General features: G+C 39.3%; 2 protein-coding genes across 4 annotated transcripts in view; one reads left to right on the top strand and one right to left on the bottom strand.

Moving 5' to 3' along the window:
* LOC124296662 (4-coumarate--CoA ligase 1) overlaps positions 1-20134 on the top strand; it is a 77916-nt gene that overhangs the window by 30452 nt on the left and 27330 nt on the right. The window lies entirely within an intron of this gene.
* LOC124296753 (lachesin) overlaps positions 1-20134 on the bottom strand; it is a 103807-nt gene that overhangs the window by 59401 nt on the left and 24272 nt on the right. Inside the window, exon 1 of one of the 3 annotated variants that reach the window (XM_046747130.1) lies at positions 11761-11999. The exons of the other annotated variants lie outside the window; for them this stretch is intronic. Within the exon in view, the coding sequence (XP_046603086.1) occupies positions 11761-11766 (6 nt within the window). The 5' untranslated portion in view covers positions 11767-11999. Of the gene's footprint in view, positions 1-11760; positions 12000-20134 lie in introns of those variants that run through there. 3 annotated transcript variants of the gene reach the window in all.

Below are 20134 nucleotides of genomic sequence, written 5' to 3'. Positions count from 1 at the left end.
AAGTCTGAGAACAGCAGAAAAAATCAAGCCGACGTTTTTCTGTATTAAAAATACTGAATTTTGTTCGAAGTACGTGTGAGTAACATGATCATTGAAAAACCATGATAGAATTAGGTTAGCTAATTTTATTGCGGGTTTCTCGTTAACTACTCATTACAGTTTCGACCGGTTTTCGTTATCGTTCGGATCCCTGTTATTATACGTTATATACTAATTCTGTTAAAATAGCAAAATTTCCCGCCCTTTTAAACAAGCATTCACACACTGCCCCGTAGGTACACGTATGATTTCACTACCAATCGTTTTCCGTTTAACTACAATAATAATAACATTTTCATCGCCCCAGCAAACAATCGTTTCACGCATAATTAATACCTTAATACTACATCATCATTTTCACTATTATTGAACATATATGTATTAGGAAGTGTGCGCTTTTCGGCTAATCTGAATACACATTCGTATGAAATTCATATCCTCGTTATTACCGTCATTGTTGTTATTAATAATATTGCGCCAAAATGCAGATTTTTTTGCATTCCTATCACTACGGTATTATCTGAAACGATTCTAATCAATTCGACGATCCCTTATCTGCATACGTATTTTCAAAACGTTTTTTTGAATAAAAGTTCGTATACGTGTACATATAATATAATAATAAAACAACATGCGGCCCTTAACAACCCAAATTTTCATGATACTAATTACTCGAATGCGATTCCTACGCGCTAAGCGTGCAGAGACGGCATCCATATGTGTGCAGAGTGTATCGACGACTAGGGGAAAGGCTAACACGAAGGGTAAAATACCCGAAATTTATCATCGGCAGTTATTTTTTTCTCGGGTGAAATAAGTTTTTTTTTTTTTTTTTTTAACACATTATTCTTTCAATTTTGCATCGGAACGGTTGATTTCAAATTTCGCCGAAAAACCAATCACGGAGTAAATATATTATTTCTCTTCTCGCAATCAGTGCGGTACTTTTCGATCGGTCTGTATTTTTTCATTTATTCGTCATTTTATTATCATCATTATTATTTTTCTAGTTCCCCAAAATTTCAACCCACTAGTTAATCGCAATTTTTTTCACATTTTCCCGTATATCTGTTTACCAGCAACCAATATCTATCACTCGTTCGGACGAACGAAGCTCGTTTTAATTTTCCGCGGACACATCGGAAGCGTATAGGAAAGTATAAAAAACGCATAAAACAAGAACAATAAATGGAAAAAAAATGCCGTAAAAAAAAAGAGAGAAATGTGATGAAAAAAAAAAGATGCAAAAAAAAACAAAAAAATTAAAATCACGCGCCTCGGCTATAAATTTAAAGCGTAGTATTTCGCGCGAAGCGATCGCAATAAATATACATATAGGCAGGCAATGTCCACCGTGCGTGGTGGATGCGCAGAATAGCGGCCGGCGTGTTCTAAACCGTAATGCGGTGCATACGGACCAATTTACAACGCATACTCGTCTCTATCGGCGACCGTGTGCGGATTTTACCGTCTTCGAAAAAACTCAATCGAATGATTTATGTCACGTGTATATGCGACACCTATATACGTACATAGGCCGGAATTGTTGGCCATCTGGGGAAACAGCGGCGTGCAATAAAGTGCCTATATAATAATAAAAAACATAACGTGGGTATAGAATGTTAATTGAAAATCTATTCGAACCGTATTAATGATATCCGGTAGCTCGAAACAATTTTTTAAATAAACCGATCGATAGTTCAATGAAAAAAAGAGAAAAGATAAAAACATAATGAGCGAAAAGTAAAATCTTACGGATTGTGCGATATCGGTAATGATGATGATCAAGCTGACGGCGTTGCCGGCTCGATTGACACAGGAAGTTTGATAGTCGTTAGTGTCTTTTTTTTTCAATATAATTGAAATATAACTATAAATAATTTATATATATATATATATATATATATATATATTACATGATAACGAGTGATTGGTGAATATTTTTTCAAGCGCCTTTATATCATTGGTACAATAGCTAGGTACAGTATATATATATATATGTATATATATCAGTTTTCTGCAACGAATCGTGCAGAATTCTTCGCCGAATACAATCAGAGCAGTGGGCGTTGCAATTATTTACGGGAGAAGATAATCAATAGTGTATAGATATGCATTATGTGTATACACTATTGATTGTCTTACATAGACACGCACAAAAATATATCAGAGATATATCAGTGATTTATCGAATCAATATACGTACGCAAGTATTATAATTTCAATGCCGTTATCGCTGTTTCGTATAGATATGTATCATGCACGTACCCGGACACGTGTATTTACGTAGATCGAAAAGGTCCGTTCTACTTTTCGCTGCAGAGAAATGCAACTACTGTTCTGAAAAAAAAACTGATGAGCATCGTCAATGGATAAAGCGCGATCCAGAGAGCGGAGAAAAAATAAAGAGAAATGGAAAAGAATAGAAAAAAATAAAGAAAACGAAAGAGCGACGACTGGGGGAAATGAATAAAGAAGTAAGACTTGGAACAAGTGTTGCCGAGTATTAAGCCCGAAAGTGTAGTAGAAGCGTAGAAGGTGTACCGGTAATAAACCTTTGAACGCATTCAACGAACCGGTTACAAACTGGTGATGACGTATAATGGCGGTAATATTTCACCTCTCATAACGTCGACACTCACTCCGTATTGCAAATATTCCCGGCGATGTCAAGCCGGGCCAAAATTACACTCCGTTCGTGACGTGCGGATGGCAAATGATCGAACATTACTGCAATAATAATGTGTTGAAATGAAAAATTCGTTAAACATTGCGACCGAATTAACGAAATCCACGAATTTCATTATTTAATTCTGCAAGTGGAGAATAAACGAATAGAGGAAATACAGTTTGAATTTCGCGCGTAAGCTAGCAGCCGGAATTAGCAGACAAACGTTTTAATGTTCATTGGAACAAGGCAGTAAAATCTGAAGATCAAAATTTTGTGTCACACCTCGAACCCTCAATGTCTTTATAGAATTCGTTGAGGATAGAACTGATCTGCATTTTTCTATTATCAAAAAGTTTGGCGCGTTCAGCTGCTAACTCTGGTTGATAGCTTCGGCTTGATCGTGAAATTCTGTCCAGTTTCATCCCTTATTACATTACAATTGTCGTTCGCGCACAGCGGGGATTCAATAGCGTTTGAAATCGATTCTGCAATAGTCGGGTAGACGTGCAGCGCGGGGGTGGGAAAGGGCGGTGAGGAAGGGGGAGAATAAAAAGGCGTAACATCGTCGATTTGTCAAGTTTTTGCAATGAAACTCCCGTAGGACGGTGCAGAACACGTATGCGGTACGGAAAAAGCGGTAATGCGGTTAAAGATTAAACGAAGCCAAAGTCGCGATCTAATGTAAGTATGTATAAGTCATTCCATACGAAATCAACCGACTTTTAGATCCCACCCTTTTTAATTTTTGTTAAAACTTTCGTTCACGTGATAGTGCAGTATCTCTAAAAAGCAGAGTAATTAATTCTTTTTTTATACAAAGTTTTTTCTACGGAGCCACTTTCGAGTTGACAATATTGAAATTGCGTTAGAGTTCCACTTTTTTTCTGAATTCTTGAAAGATTCTCGAAAATCTCATATTTTTGTCACGGCGTGTTGTTTTCTACTTTCCAAATTTTTGATTAATAATAAATAATCAATGTTCACTGTAATAGAAATATAACGAAAGAAAGAAATCTGAAACATTTTCCGCTCTACGAAAGGCACGTTGAATTGCCTTTATCGAATATTTAAATAGTTTTGTTATTTGCATAAAGGTAAATGGTGAACTAGATTCTAATCGATAAGAATTACTGCAGTACGAAAGAATAAGATAAAGAAATAGTCAAATTTGTCGGAAGGTTGACCCGATCGTAAATTAATCACGATAATAAATCTTACAACTTTTGCGCAATAATTACTTACTAGATATTTTTACAAGGTGTTGACAATAAGTTCGAGTAAAATGTTTCGGGACGAATGTGCCCAGTAAACATGAGCCGGTTAAAATGTGGTTGAAGAAACGTTAAGGTCGTATAATTATGGTATAGGTAGAAAATATTACCGTGTTCGATATACGGTAATTTTTCAGTAAAATATTAATCGTTGTCTCTCCACAAATATTATACGATTTTCATTACACGTACATTTGAACAACGGTTTCTAGACTAATAATCAACGTTTTGTTTACTAGTTCAATTGCTAATTTAAATTCGTTAAAAACCGGTATATTTATAGATATTAAAATACAAATTTTCTACGTTTCATCGTCAACGTTTTGTTGTAGTAAGCGAGATTCGTAGTATAAACGTGTGGTAAAACCGTTTATATTTCTAGTCCTATGAACAGTTAATATACATGTTTTATTCCTTCACCGGCAACACAAGTTTAACGTTTCATTCACTGCTTTTCTACAACATTTAAACAACGGTTTCTAGACTAATAATCAACGTTTTGTTTACTAGCTCAATTGTCAATTTAAATTCGTTAAAAATCGGTATATTTGTAGGTATTAAAATAGAAAATTTCTGCCTTCCATCATCAACGTTTTATTGTGGTAAGCGAGATCCGTAGTATAAACGTGTGGTAAAATCCATTATATTTCTAGTCTCATGAACAGCTAATATACATATTTTATTCCTTCACCAGTAACACAAGTTTAACGTTTCGTATAGTTACCATACCTTGCCAATATGTTCTCATTAATTGTTTAATAATTAAGTCAATACACTTTTGATCTACTGATCACATGTAATACGTGAAAATTACGTCGTACATAGACTTGTCATATCGATACACAGAATTATATACCTACTCGGGCCGAAACGTAAACAAGATTTGTTTCGTACCTTTCTGACCTTCATATCCAAGAATACTACCCTTTTCAACATAGTGAGGGCAGGAATCAACTTTTACATCATTTACTTACATATTGCGATGTTTGAATTTGGAACTATAATCATTATATTCAAGTTTTTCTCATGTTAGCAGTGACTAAAATTCAACGTTTTGTTATCCTCCTCAGCACGTTTTTCTGATTACCTTAAATTTTGTAAACAACTGGTCATTCGATTTCCAATCTTTTTTTTCATTCGATAAACTAGTAAGTATCATCAAAAATATGAAAAAATTCAGGTGACATAACACTAGAAGTGATAATTTTATTCTACGTAATATTGTAAAGTAGAACTATATGTTACCTCCATTTTTTCAAATTCTTTTCCTTGTGTTATTGTTAATTCCCCAACATAGGAAAAAAAGTTGAAAAATCGATGAACAGATTTTTTTACAAAGGTCACCAAGAAATTACGTAGTTGAGCATATAAGTGCATCCCTTCGCGGCGTCTTTATTAATTGTAAAACATACGTTTTCCTATACCATAATGTATATATTGGAATAACCCATGCTAGGAAAGCGAGTGGCCGTAAATGAAGCTCGTGTACCATGGATGTTACATATACGTATAATGAGCGCATGTATCAAACGACAAGCGGTCGCGAAGAATCGAGAATGTCCTAGCGTGAAATACTCGCGCGTCTTCTTCTGCCTCTGATTGGCTCGCTAGGTCAGCGTGTTGTAACTCGTACGGTTCCTGCACGCTGAGAGCCGAGGACGACGCGCCAGAATGCCCCCCCCCCCCCCCCCCACCACCGTTCGCGAAGGCTCTCAGCTCACGCGATCAGTGAATCAGTCTAATTTGACCAACTTCCGAGGTCAGTGCACGTCCGTGTTTATGTGAGCCTTCATAAGCTGGTAAGTACAAATGTATTTTCTATTTGGAAAAATTTATCACGATGATTCAATACAGACGAAAATGACAATACAGGCGTAAATAACCTGACAATAAAAAGAAGAAACAAATACTTTGTGATTGCGTCGTACTTGCTTTTGAACGTCGCCGAAAGGATGTAGGCACAATAGAATTGCTTGTAGATAATGCTATAAGAAGCATGTCTATGGTATGGAATATATACTGATTGCAAATAGAAGCCGCAGATATTTATTGTTAGCTTCATTCTTACTTGTGCAGGCATCGTTTTTCTTTTATAAGGTTATCCAGTGAAATAGATCGCTAACACATACGTATCATGTACGAATGAACGATCATTTAGTGGCTGCATCTTTTCCCAATAAACACACAGTGGTTGAAATGATATATAATAGACCTGTCAAGACACGTTGAGAGAACGTTGAAATGGCACATAAAGATTATTCTACCTAGAATACAGGTGTTAAATACTATGTATTTTCAGGTATTTGACGGATTAGCAGTGATATCGAGGAAGTGAATGCTCCAGCTGCGGTCGAATAATAATTAAAACTTATGCGTACTGCGTACCTAGACAACGCTTTCTATAGCGTCTGTGTTCTTTTTTGAAATAATGTGCCAATACTTTTTATTATTTTACTTTGTCAGGATTGTGATTTTTTACCTAGTCCCGAGATGAAAGTTAACAATTTTCCTCGTTAGGGTATAATCATTGTATGATTATTTTGTTTCATGTTTTATTTGTTATCAAACCTCTTGTATCGGATATAAGTTTTTGTTTGTTCATGTTTACTTAATTTTACTATTTGCTATACTTCTATACTCTTGTGAGTACATCTGTACAATTGAGGTATGCGTATATGTAAAAGACTGTATGTTTATTTATACATCCCAGTCAACATTCACACAGTTACATCGTTGGCATAATAAAATGTCCGCATCAACGATACAGACAAACTGGTATATAAAAAACTACTATTATGTTTCTGATACATTGTTAAAGCGGATATTTCGATACGTGTGCAATGTAACTATTGTCATTGTTGCCTTGGATGAAAGTACCTTATAATAAATATATATCATGTTTCGCAAAGGTGTGTGCTTTATCTCATTTAGTTGTCCTGTATTTCTCATAAGAATACATAGGTGTGGATGTAAAATAATTAATATCATTTAATTGGTGCAAGTTACCATTACTGAAATAGCTAAGAATGTGAGCGTTGCTGTATCATCTAACCCCTGAGATAAGTCCATATTGACCATACAAGAAGCTTTTAACAGCTTGTGTATTAATATAGTACATGAAAAATTATACCGAAAACATATTCTCAAGTTGGTTGTTACACGTTTATCGGAACCGCGTGATATTCGATTAAGTGTATTCAATTAAACGTATAATAATTGTTTACGGATATCGTTTTTACGTTAAATCAACACACATTAAGTACGTGTATTATTATAAAAAAAATTTTCCAATGAACACGCTTATTAAACGTGTTTGAACCACGAAAAATGGTGGCTATAACAGGTATATATTAAACGTCTACGTTAACATTTAAATTGCGTTCTTTCATACTTGTTTCATTACGTTTCTGAAAACCGTAATTTCGACGTTTACTTCAACCGTGGAATATCCAGATCATAATCACTAACAGAAAACGTTGATGAGCGCAGTAGAAAAAACCTATATCAGGGCGGACATTTTTCACGAGAAAAAACGTATGTGCTGAACGATTATTCAACTATATACAACGTTATTTTTCGACGAATTTCTTACGATTTATTTACCAGCAATGTTTATTGGGTGATAAGAAAAATAGTAAAAAAATAATTATCATCGTTCCACGCGATTTAAAATTGCATTTTCGTTATAGAGTCTACAATGTTTCGACATCTTTATATAAGGTCAAACATTGATGTTTTAGAACTTTTCTTAAATGGAATTTGAAAAAAGTTACTAAAACTTCGAGAAGGCTTGAATATCCGTGTCTCGGAAGTGATTCTAAAGAAAAACAAAAAAAACATTGGCAAACATCGACGGTATTGAAGATGAGAAAAAGTTTCATCAAAAGTTGAAAATGACGAGGGTAAAAATTGCTCGATTCCATATGGAATACCCGATTATACACATAATACGTATATATCCGCAGGTGGGAAAAGTTCGAGATAAATCGGAATTCGACACGGATAGAATTCCATGGCATTGATCGTCGCGCGTACAAGCATGCAAAAACAAACGTTATCCTGTAACAAATGTACGTAACATGTACGAATACACATCGAGTTAGTATCCCAGGTACCAAAAGGCGTGGGTTTGCATGCGGAGGATTGCTTTTCACAATTTTAATTGAATCGTTAGAGAGAAAATTCGCGAGGAAGCGAGATGGCGATGGACGAGGGGAACTGCGGGGGTTCAAACCGAGGTAAAGAGATGAAGTATTGTTCCGACGAGCAGCCAGGCAGCGTGATTGCATTACATCAAAAACAACGGAAACTTCTTCGAAAGGCGGAGGTTCGCGGCTGGTGTCTGATAGAAACTAGAGTTTCGCCATGGTTTCGCATTACCCCGAAACCGTTGGTAGAATGCAGATACTACACGAGCTTTCCCGCGTGAAACTTTCACGTCCCGGAAAATTCAGCTCAACCGATTATCGCCGAGATTCATTCAAAGCTTCGTTTATTAACAGGGAGTACAAGATTTTCACTTCAGTATTCGTGTTTTCGTAACAATACCTGCCGGCCGCTGATATCGCGGAAAGTTTCAATTTTCCTTTCCCTCCCTCTCCATTCTCGAAGAAATTTGAGAATATTTCGGCCATTTTTCGACGCCTCGTCGTGCGGTTGGGTCTCTTTTTTATTACATCATATTTAATCTTGCTTAGCATGCGAAATGTGAACCAAAAAATTTTTGAACATACCAAAATATTCGCACTCTGAGAGAAAATCTATTTCAATACAAATCTATAAAATTTAACGGATTTTAAACAAACTTCGATCTAACGAAATAAATTCTTCTCGCCAATGACAAATGAATCATTCAACAAATTCTCATTCAAGTGAAATATTTCCGTCACAATGAAATCTGAAAATATTTACTTTCTCTCAGCGTAAACGATTTAACTTCGCTCTAAAAAATACTTGCCTTCGGTATGAACTTCAATTTATGTATAAAGGATCGATATTCTCGACCTCGTATGTAATGTATTGGTAAAGTATTGTTTTACCAATAAAAAACTTCAATTTATTTCCAGCCTCCTCTACCCCGTATTTCCGATTCTTTCCGAAAATCAATTGTACTACGGAAACGAGGATCGACCTTCGCAAGAAATCGTACAGGACGAACACACGGTGCGTGGGTGGAAATGTCGAGATTAAATCAAACGGTCATTGTGTTTTCGGTACGGCTGAAAATATACGTTCACACTTTGTAAAGCCGACGGGTGCCAATCAGGAATGATAAAAGTCGAAGGTGTCTCGTCACGTGTCTCGATTGTATACGACACGACGAATCCGCGTAAATTTCGCAGCGTCTCACTGACTGACGGGGAAAAGAAAAGAAGAAGGATAAGAGAGGACCTTTTGTTCAGTGAAGAACAGGGATAGGCCCGTATATACGGAGTCACCAAAGTTATGCATCGTTTTTCCTTAATAACGCGAATCTCATCTGGCTTCGAGAAGGTCGAACACGAGGGAAAAATAGAAATTTTTGCATTCGCGAGGCATACCAGGTATGCGAAGAATAGGTGAGTAAGGAGACTTTTTTTATACTTTGCGGAGATGAAACGTTTCATTTTCTATGCGCGAATAAGTGATTCGCAAAATCGGATCAACGTCACGGTTTTCTTTTATAATAACTACTCGAATCGCGATACCATCGAGTTCACATTGATTGTACAGCAATTAATCACGGTTATTATACAAAGCTGGAATTCTGAAAAATCTGGATGTATGTGTAATCAGAAAATCATCACCTGCGAGTTCACGAGTCAGGACAAAGTCGCGAAAAAATTTCGCGTCGGCAAATCAGCCATGTGTTGATTACGATATTTTCGCAACGTTGGAAGTGCGTTCTGCGTTTTTTTTAAACTTGATTACAGAAATAGAGACAAATGAAGAAATGAGAAAATGTTGAAACACACGTACGTCCAATTGCTTGGATTATACAATTTATTCACGGTTCGTGCGCAATGAATTATTACTTCAAGTCGATTATTATTATTATTCTACTTTATCCAAATGCCCAGCATTTCTCGCACAGCTTTTGGTTTCCGAAATGCCTTTGAATCGTTATTAATCGGCCTCGAAAAACGGCTTCATGCTGTTTAACCGCCGTTCAAATACGTTTCAACAGTCGCGAGTTATTCGCGTCAGCCGGAAAACCGTCCGCAGTGATTTTTCCCGTGTTTTGTGACAGTGTTCTCCGATTTTTGACGCCGTGCGGTCGAAGCACTTCACCGAGGCGTGATTCCCGATCAATTCAGCTGCATCCTCGTCGTTTTTGTTCGTTGTGCACGAGGCTCCGTAGTCGAGTGTGCGTTTAACAAACCGCCGCAGCACTTTCCGAGCTTGTCAACAGGTTCTTTCGCCGATTAAGCTCCCCTGCAGTCATTGGCGTTTGTCCAAACGATAGAATTGTTCTCCCAGGCTCTGTTATAGCCAGGCACCGACAACGCGACAGGGAAAAGTCGGGGTTAAGAATAAAATCCGGCATTGTGTAGCGCGTCGCGATAAAAGATGCGCGACGTTCAAGTTGGTATACCTATAACGCATAACGTTAACGTAACGTGTTGTTTTTTGGAATGATCGTAATTTTGCAAGTATGTTGCGATTGTCTGGGATTTAGAAAAAGCATTATATAAAAAAATATTGTACTCGTTATATTTTGAAAACTTGAAACTTCTTCCAAGTTATCCTTGAATTAAAAAACGATAATTTTTCTTTCACGTCAACGTTAGTGACTTCAAAAGCTTCTGTGAAAAGAAGGATGACTCTTATCTCGATAGCCAGAAACGAGAGGAAATTTTTGTGTTCTTCACCTCGCGGTATTTTTTCTCCTCTTTGTACGCTACATAAAACTTTTTCATTTCATGTACGCTCCTCGGCAGAATCGGCACGTGGCAGGTCGATGTATCAGAGCGTGGAGAGGAGGAAACGGAGTTTTTATAATCCTTTTCATACGTTCCACCAATTGCCGATCTATCACATTTCACGAGTATACAGAAAAAGAGGAACAGAAAGAAAATCGCAGTGGAAAAAAACGTCAGCAACGAGAAATATGACCAACGATGATAGTGTAGAAAATCCTTACATTGACGAGAAAAGGCGGTTTTGTTCGATCCGTCGCGTCGAAATTGAATGGCAAGCGATTCCGATGCTATAACGAGAGAATTAATCGGCTTACCCGGTTGATGTTGATGTTATTATGATGAGCTTCTTTGACCCTTGAACAATTCGGTTGAATGAAAATCTCACTGTACGTTACAAGGCATGCTTGAAAAAAGTTTCTCACTTGATTTAAACGGTGTCGATGTATCAAGCTTTTCGGTGAGTATAAAAATTCACATTTTCCTAAGTACGTGTTTTCGCAAAACGAGTACCGAATTCACGTCTCCCTCGCGATTGTCCCACCGCCTGAATTTCCTACCAACTGCACTACGCGGCAAGAAAAAATAAACACCCAATAAAACGAAGAACGTAAAAACTTGAACTCCAGCTCTAATATCGCTCCCAGTCGCTAAGCGTTTGTCATTTTCAGAGGGGTTGAAATTGGTCGGGGGGGAAAAGCTCGCGATAGTATGATATTATCACAGAGGCCGTATAAGTTGCCCGCAAGCTCGTTATCTCCGAGCATATATTCGCACGCAGTTCTCATCCACGTTACGCGTTCGGTATTTTACGTGCTTGTGTGCTTTCATGCGTGCCTGTACATGTATCAAATATTAAAGCTTCGAGGCAGGTACTTACCCCCATAGAACTTTTTCCCACGTGCGATTGATTCCGCGGAGGGAAGATCGATGATCTATCGGGGCGTCAACAACGCTGCATGGCTACAACGACCCCGCACTGACTGAAGACATTTGCTTTAATCTGCTCTCCGTACGTTCGACACAGCGCTAATTCCCACCTGATTTTCGCAACTTTTACGCGATGCGAATTCGCAAGTGTTTCCCGAGCCTTTCGCACGCGGTCTCACTCCCAGGGGTGGCGCGGCACGACTGTAGCGCGTCTCTGACAGAATCGCTGCCCTCTCTCTCCCTCCCTCTCTCTCTCTCGCTCTCTCACGCTCTCTCTCTCTCCTCCTCACCCCCCGGGAGAGCGAATTTTGGCGCGCGCAACGCGTCGCGACGCCCGCGGTAATCGGCGCGCGCTTCGCGCCCTCCGCCTTTCACCCTGATGCACAGACGTCGGAAAGCGTGCCGTCCGGCTGTTTGGGGTAGGTTAGGGACGAGATTTATGAACACACCTGTACTGCGTCCCTCTCGCCCTGCCGAATCTCATCCGGTTTTTTTTCCTCCGACCCGCCTCCCCCTGCCGGTACCGCGAATCGTTCGTTCGCTGTTCGGGATTTTCGGGTGGAGATGAGACTGTGTGAGAAAGATTGGAAGAAAAAACCGGACAAGTGCGAGTAGGACTCGCCGCCAGAGGGTTCCGTACAAACTTAATTATTACTTTTTTTTTATGTCACGTAATTATACGAATTAACTATTTTCGGACCTTTTCTTTTACTTGTACCGTGAGGCCCTCCTTCTCGCCAAATTTTATGATTCTAGGTCAACGGGAAGTAACCTACAGGTTTTGATGAGTGAGCTTGCGAGTATAAAAATATGTGACATAAATGACCGTATCTTTTTTGATTGAATTTTTTACATTTTCAAGGGAACGTAGACCGTGGTATTTGATATTAATTTCAAATTGATACCACTACCCGTTCCTGAGAAAGAGAGTCTTGACGGAGTGACAGACGGACGAACAATAAAGTGATCCTGCAAGGGTTCCGTTTTTTCCTTTTGAGGTATGAAACCCTAAAAATTCAGCGGTCACGCAATAGAATCGAGTTATTTTCAAAAACGCTAAAACTTGTTTTACAGAATTTTTATATCGTAGAAATCCGAAATGTATAGAAAAGTTAAAATGTAGAAAGATCAAAGTACGAAAAATTGAAACAGGCGTACAATCGTCAAAATCGGATCTTTGAACGAAGAAATTTTGTATTTGAACGAGTATTTAGGCAGATGAAATAAAAAGAATGAAATGTCGCATCTTTTTTTTTTTTATCAATCAATAATTAATTGAAGTACATACAGAAGATTTGAAATTAAAACTATAAATATTACAAAGTCAGAGAAATCAAATTGCCTGTAACATTCACAGTCATCTTTTTTGGCGAAAGATAAGAAAATGCCATTCGATTGCTTTATGTATCACTACTTTATATCCAAATAAAAAATTGATTTTTTTTTTACATCCAACGACCCGATTCTAACAATTGTGTGTTTCGATTTCCTGTAATGATCTTAAACATTATGACGATTCTATATTTCCGATTTTGATACTTTAACCTTTCTACGTTTCGACTTTATATCAACGTTTTTGAAACCCTGTGAAATAGATTTTCACATCTCCGGAAATTCTATACAGCGACACTACTACTTTGTAATTTTACATTTTTACCCCCACCCGTATTTTACTTCTTCTACGTCACGGTTGCGTACAAAGTTCGAAAATGTAGAATTTACATCTCCTGCGGTGAATATATGGACAGCGCTTTTTTGGTGTTAAATCTACAACAATTGAGGTAACACAAAACCAATGATGAGAGTTACGAAAGCAATAGTAAGAGTTACAATATGCTTACGTAGATCTATCATAATTGATGTTGATCTGACCCCGAAAACGTACTGTCAATATATTCGTCACAACAGATGTAAAATCTACGTTACATATTTTTCCGTGCATGTTTTCAAAATTCGCGCTATATTTAAAAATCGAAATTCTCTGTAATTTTTTCGAAAATTTCCTCAGAAACGATGAATAAACAACAGCGTTAACTTTTGCGAAATCACAATACCGGCACTTTGTAACTTGTCATCCTGATGAAATGGTACTTTCTCCGAGTAATTATTTCGGAACAAAAGACGTATAAGATTGAAGCTGGCGTTGATCCTGATATACTTTGGGAAGACAGCTTTCTCATTGACGGTGTGACTGTGGGTGTACTATATTAGGTATATACCTAATCTAACTGTGAGAGATGCCGCCTCACAAATAACGACTTTTACATTTCATCATTATACATTTGAGAAGACTATAATATAGTCAATCAAATCTCTCGGGATATTCTGCCCGATGTATTATGGGTACGTCTTACTTTTTATGATTGATGAGCAATTTCTGTATTCAAGGAATAAAATTAAGCTGTCTCGACTCGTTCCATTTCTCTGTTGGCTGCAGAGGTTGTAATCAGTCCGAAATTAACTGTGATTAATTGTAAGAGTCGGTTTCAACACTCGCGCGCCGATCAGTAAATACAACATTTTACATTCATAGCATCAACGGGACTTTACGACGAATTCATTTGAACGCATAAATTTCATTGTATTAAAAAAGTTTTCAAACTAAATTACTGCGCAGCTGTTTCGTGCCGGATCTCTGGTCGGAATGTACATCACGGCGTATCGAGCAAACAATTTCAATCAAACTGACACTCGATTATAATTTATGTAAAAACGATTGACAATTCCGTAGGTGGTTCGGTAGAATTATACATGCAATTTTGATGCTGTCTCTTTTTAGAGTCAGAGTCCAGGTGGCGATTCCGTCTCGATTTTTGTACTTCCGAAGATCGCCGGAGATCGCGATAAAACATTTATCGCAAATTGTTCTGGAGTCAATTTTTGATGACAGAAGCCGATATACGCATTAGCCGAGAAACGGAAGATGATAGGCTCGGAGGGGGGAGGAAAGAATTGTAGAAGGCGGTAGAAAGTTGTAAGAAAACATAGAACATCGACAACGCGCAATAACGAAATAACGAGAGTTGTCAAAGTTCAGAATTCCAACTCAATAAATTGAATTTTGTTTCGTCCGACAAAACGGCGAGGAATTGATAAGGATGGATATGGGATAGAATAGAGAGAATCGTCGATCATCTCGGATCGTAAACAGCACATGCACAGGCCGATATTATCTTCGTGTGAGAGTGAGATAGAGAGAGAGAGAGAGAGTTTAAGACTGTGTCGGACATCTTTGATGGTGCGTGTCACACGCTCATGGTATTAGTACGCCTGGCGGAAGCGAGGGGGAGAAAAAAGGAAGAAGGGAAGGGAAGGAGCGGGACGAGGTGGAATGCGCGCACCTCACTCAGACAATAAAGGACGAAGGATAAAATAAAGGATAGCCGACTGGGATATGTGCCTCGGGCGGTGCGCCGCGTCTATCGCTCGCCAATATCAGCGAAAATTGAAATAGTCGCGATATTTCTTTGAGAGAGAAATAATAAAAGAGAGAAATAGGGTTTCGAGATGCTGCTGCTGCTGCTGCTGCTGCTTCTGCTCGTGCACCGCTGAAAACCGTCGAGGTACACCAGCCGGAAGAAGCTGGAGGAGGAGATCGCGGCTAGCTAACCCCCTGGATAAATTGAGGTGTTGGCTTTAGGTGTTCTTTACAATCAGATTTCTCACCCGGCGGCTCGACTATCGCCCGATGAAATTCACCTTCTTTGTCACCGCGCGTCCCTCGGTTCTTCCGGTTCTCCGGCTCATTGTACTTTTCGTTCTATCCCACCCTATTCTCGGCCTCGATTGAAAATAAAAATGTGATTACCGAATCGAGGACAAGCTCTTAAAGGAACGAATCTGAAGCCGAGACCTGCTGCAGGCTTCAAGACGAATCGGAACCACAGTCTGGATCAAGAGATAGGAGATGAGAAAATACCGTTTGAAAAATCGCCGGCAAGGTAGATTGAACCAATGATGTTACAGTCGATGCCAACGAAACGACGTACCTGCTTGGTATATGTTACAAAAATGAACGTGAACTGATTCGAATAGTACAAGCTGAGATATAAACGATTTGAGAAAAGATTTTGGATTTGCTGAAATCTGGTTTACACCTGATTTAAACTGTCGTCGATTCGCCAAAAACAAGCCTGAGCACCGAGTGTTTAATTTTGCAATCACAGTCGGCGGAAGTTGATTGAGAATACAACCTAATCGCAAGGAACAAGGTAACTTTCGAAATTCGGTGTAAGATATTTTCAAGATTTTACGAGAATCCATTCGTATTGTCTCAGGTAATGCGTATTGTTTGTCAATTTATATTAAAAGAGCTCGAGGCAAGTTGCAGGAGCTCTGAGAGAAAAGTATAACACGGTTTCCCACCGCGAGAATTGTAAACTTTTTAATTCGATCAGATCGCTATTCTATATATTACTTACTCACTTACTTATACTTCTAATTTTACGAATTTTTTTTCTGCCATTTTGTAAAACTGTGGCGATCTCAGGAAGTGAGAAAATATCCTTGGCATGGAGATGAACATTTTTAAAATCAACCTCTGTCGTAAAATCAAACGTTTGAAAACACATTTTTATGTCATGGTTTCAAAATGGGACGAGAATGCTAATGACTTTTTTTTTGATATTCTGTTATCAAAATGAAAAGTTCTTGGAATTCAATTTTAATGATGGTTTCTTGCAGTAAAGAAAAAAAAAGAAAAAAAAATCCATTCTGGTAAAATTTGATAATTTTTCTGTCTCAAGAATAAAACGAAGGAAACGATGATGAATTCGAAGAACCATAATTCCGTAATTTCCCTAAATAAATAATGTATTTTATTCAAGGTTCCTGTTGCAGGAGTTCTTATTATTTTTCTTCGAATTGAGCATCGTTTCCTTTGTTTTACTGTTGAAGAAAAAGAAAAGCGAATTGCACCATGACAAAGTTAATTTTCAGTTTGTTTTTCACTACAAGAAACCGCTATTTATGCAATAAAATGAATTAAATTTTTTTTTTATTATTTTCATTACATTTTTGAATCATGATAAAAAGATGTGTTTTCGAGTTTGCAAAAAGTTTCACGGAATTTAAAAATGTTCACATTCGTGTCAAGAATATTTCCTCACCTCGCGAGGTCGCCACATATTTACAAAATAGCGGAAAAATTTCGATAAACTTGCAGGTATTATATTTGACCGAAACAAACCAAAAATTACATTGGACATCAGAACTCCTAGGAGGTCAGGCCGATGCCCGTTTCTTTGAAGTGGAATGCCCCATATATATATATCTAAAAGACAAACGGCCAACTTCTATTTCGAAGTATACGCGCATGGTTGGGTGCAGATCGGTGGTATTGTACCCACTGCAACCATTCACTTCCCCCCCGAGGGACAAGTACTTACTTTTGTTTGTTTACCAAAACCCGTTCGCCTTTATGTTTATCTCTGCGTACATATCTATGCCGTATTTACAAATGCTTCCACCAAGTCAAGCGCTTTATGCCGTTTAATATTGTGGGCATGTTCCTCCAGCTTCGCGGTAAGGCGGTTGTGGAAGAAGGTACGCTACGGTTTGCACTTCGGTCCAGGTTCTCCGGCGATGGATGCAGAGGTTTCCCAGGTCTGTGGAAAAGTTCGCACACAGACGGAAGTAGCACCGCGTCTTCGTCGCACTTGCGTTTCGCCGGTGTTGGTAGTACAACAGCTCGTTTACCACCGCACCGGTACAAGTCGGTATTATGTATACCTACGAAAAGCAGCCCGCGCGGAGGAGAGACAGCGAAACTGTCGAGGAAATTCTCCTCAGCCCCAGGCATCGGCATTTCGTAAGTTTAATATTGCTATCAGGATGCCGGTTTACACCCCCCGGGGAATTTGCGGCCATCGCGGACATGGAAACTCCCAGCCCGTCGCTTTGGAACTCGTCTACGACAGAAGAAGGGTCCTCCCGATGATCGTCTCGGGTTCTAGCCTCACCCGCACGTCAGACAACCACTAAAATCAGTCCAAACGATATTTTCCACGCAACTTGAGGCTCCCTCGCTCCCTCCGCTCATCTATCCACCGAGAGTTCAACCCTGCTTGACGTCAGGTGTACACCTGGTGGGTTGGAAGCCGCTAATACATTGGACGAAGTCGCGGTCTCCGTACCTGGGTTCATTCGAATTCATCGCGTCTTGAAGGCAGCGACGCGGTAGCCACATTTCGTTCAAAAACGTTGAATCAACTACTCGTTTACCCAAAAGTTAGCGAACGAAGTGAAAGACCTCCGGCTCAGTTTGAAGACATCAGTGCTCGTCACGCCCTATGCAACGTCTCGTATTTGTCACACGCGTGGATGATAAGACTAAGTCTAAATCGTATTTGGTTATAGAGAAAGGGGGGATTACACAAGTTATCGCGGGTCGCTAAGCGGGAGACGCAAAAAGCCGCGACGATAACCGCAGACTCTGGCTAAACAAAGCGCGATAATCCGCGTGGAGTTAATGGGGGGTAGTACGTGGCGTCTTTAATTTGAAATAGGATCCTTTGTCTCCGTGCACGCGTCGTCCTCTCGATGTTTGTACCCAGTGCCGTTGGGGTGCCGGGACATACCGTGGGTTTTACTACTAGCTCCCTGCAGCTGTTTGTACCGACTCTGCAGGTTCGTCTGCTCTTTCTCCCTCCCTGTCTCTCTTCTCTCTCCGACTCCTCAGCAGGGACTGCTAGCCCTTTGAAAGCCGAACTACAAATAGCACTCCGGCACTCGCGGCGAGAACGCGCTTTTCAAAGAACCGGGAGGGAGCAATGCGCCCGTTTTTTTTGGTCTTTCAATATATATATATACATCGTTTTATTTATTTTTTTCGTACAACGCAGAACTGAGTACCTCGATTATAGTTCCATCAATAAGACATGGTTTTAATCACCTTGGGACTGGGCCGTCCGGTGGTCCTTTTAATTTCCTGAGAAGGCGAAGATAAGAGGTCTTTCTTAGCCCCCGGGCCGAAATCCACCGGAGGTTGCCAGGATGTCTTATTCTGCTTTTTATCCTGATTTTTTTCCCCAGCTTCCGCGCGGGTTCCTTATAGTCCTATTGGCTGAAGACCGGTGCGCGGGACGAGGTCCGTCCGATCCCAAAGAGCGTATCTTTAATCTCGTATAATTGTGTGACTTTTACGTGGCTTTGCCTTGTATCTCGACTCCCCAAGGCGGGATGACGCGGAGGGGGGAGGAGGGACGCCGAGGGATGTTGAGAGATCGAGATCGCGTGTTTCACTCGCGTTTCCTTCCTCCATACTCGAATCCGCTTTCCCGTTTCTGCTGCCCCTTGCTATTTACACTCCCACTCTGATTGTGAGCTTTTTCCGGAGCCAAGGGCTTCTAACCTCTCGACGCTCGGCTTTGATTACGCCAAAGTGTTTTTATATCAAGGTCAAATTTATCGCTATAGCTTTAACGCACTTATTTCCCAACGTTTTCGCCGCGTTGCCTTGTGTGCAGTTCTTCCCGGTGAACAAGCAGCTGTTTTCTCTGATTCCACGAATCTTACATCACGAGTAATTTCACTCGACTCGCAACATTTTGTCGGAGAGCTCGTAATTTTACGAATTCATTTGCAATCCTCTTAGTCAACAAGCCGCTAATTCAAATCAAAGAGTACTTAACGATCATTATTCCTCGTTTCTTTTTACTAATTCATACTTTTTACACGGTACTTTACAGTTCTTGCAGGCTGATTATCACACGAAACGACTGCCTCATTACCAAGGAACACACCCAGAAAATATTATTCATATCAGTACAATTTGACAGGAATATTCCTATGCGATACACGTAATAAGGTTTGATGTTTTAGAAGCTTCAAAAGATTATATATATAATATTTCAATGAACTCTATGTATTCTCTTGTAAACTCGAATCAACGATTCGAATTTAGTCGCATGCAATTTTTTAATCGATCTAATGAATTTTCCTGAGACATTTGCGTTCAAACAAATTATTTTTCTGGATCCAACAAATTGCTGTTTCAATTTCCCTCTCTGGCTTTGCATGTGACGTCGATGTGACTGATAATTGTGATTTACCAATTATTGGAATGCAAGAAACTCTTCAACTTTGTATGTTTAATTGACGTTACCTGTTTAACCATTCGCCGTTTGATCAACGATGAATCAGCTTTTTATACATGTTCTTGGTACGTTACTCACGGTTTTAATAGTTGAGCTTAATTTTTGGCGAGCTTTCTTCTCTTTCTCGGCCCCGCAGCAGCCGAGTGAGAGGCCTATTATAGTAATTTTCCCCACCTACAACGTCCCCTTGGGTTACATTCCACACGGTCAGTTCGAGGGCAAATACCA

This window comes from Neodiprion virginianus, chromosome 1 (genome assembly GCF_021901495.1).
Source record: "Neodiprion virginianus isolate iyNeoVirg1 chromosome 1, iyNeoVirg1.1, whole genome shotgun sequence".
Lineage (NCBI taxonomy): Eukaryota > Metazoa > Arthropoda > Insecta > Hymenoptera > Diprionidae > Neodiprion > Neodiprion virginianus.
Note: the sequence above shows the minus strand (reverse complement) of the source record. Positions and strands in the feature narration are given on the sequence as shown.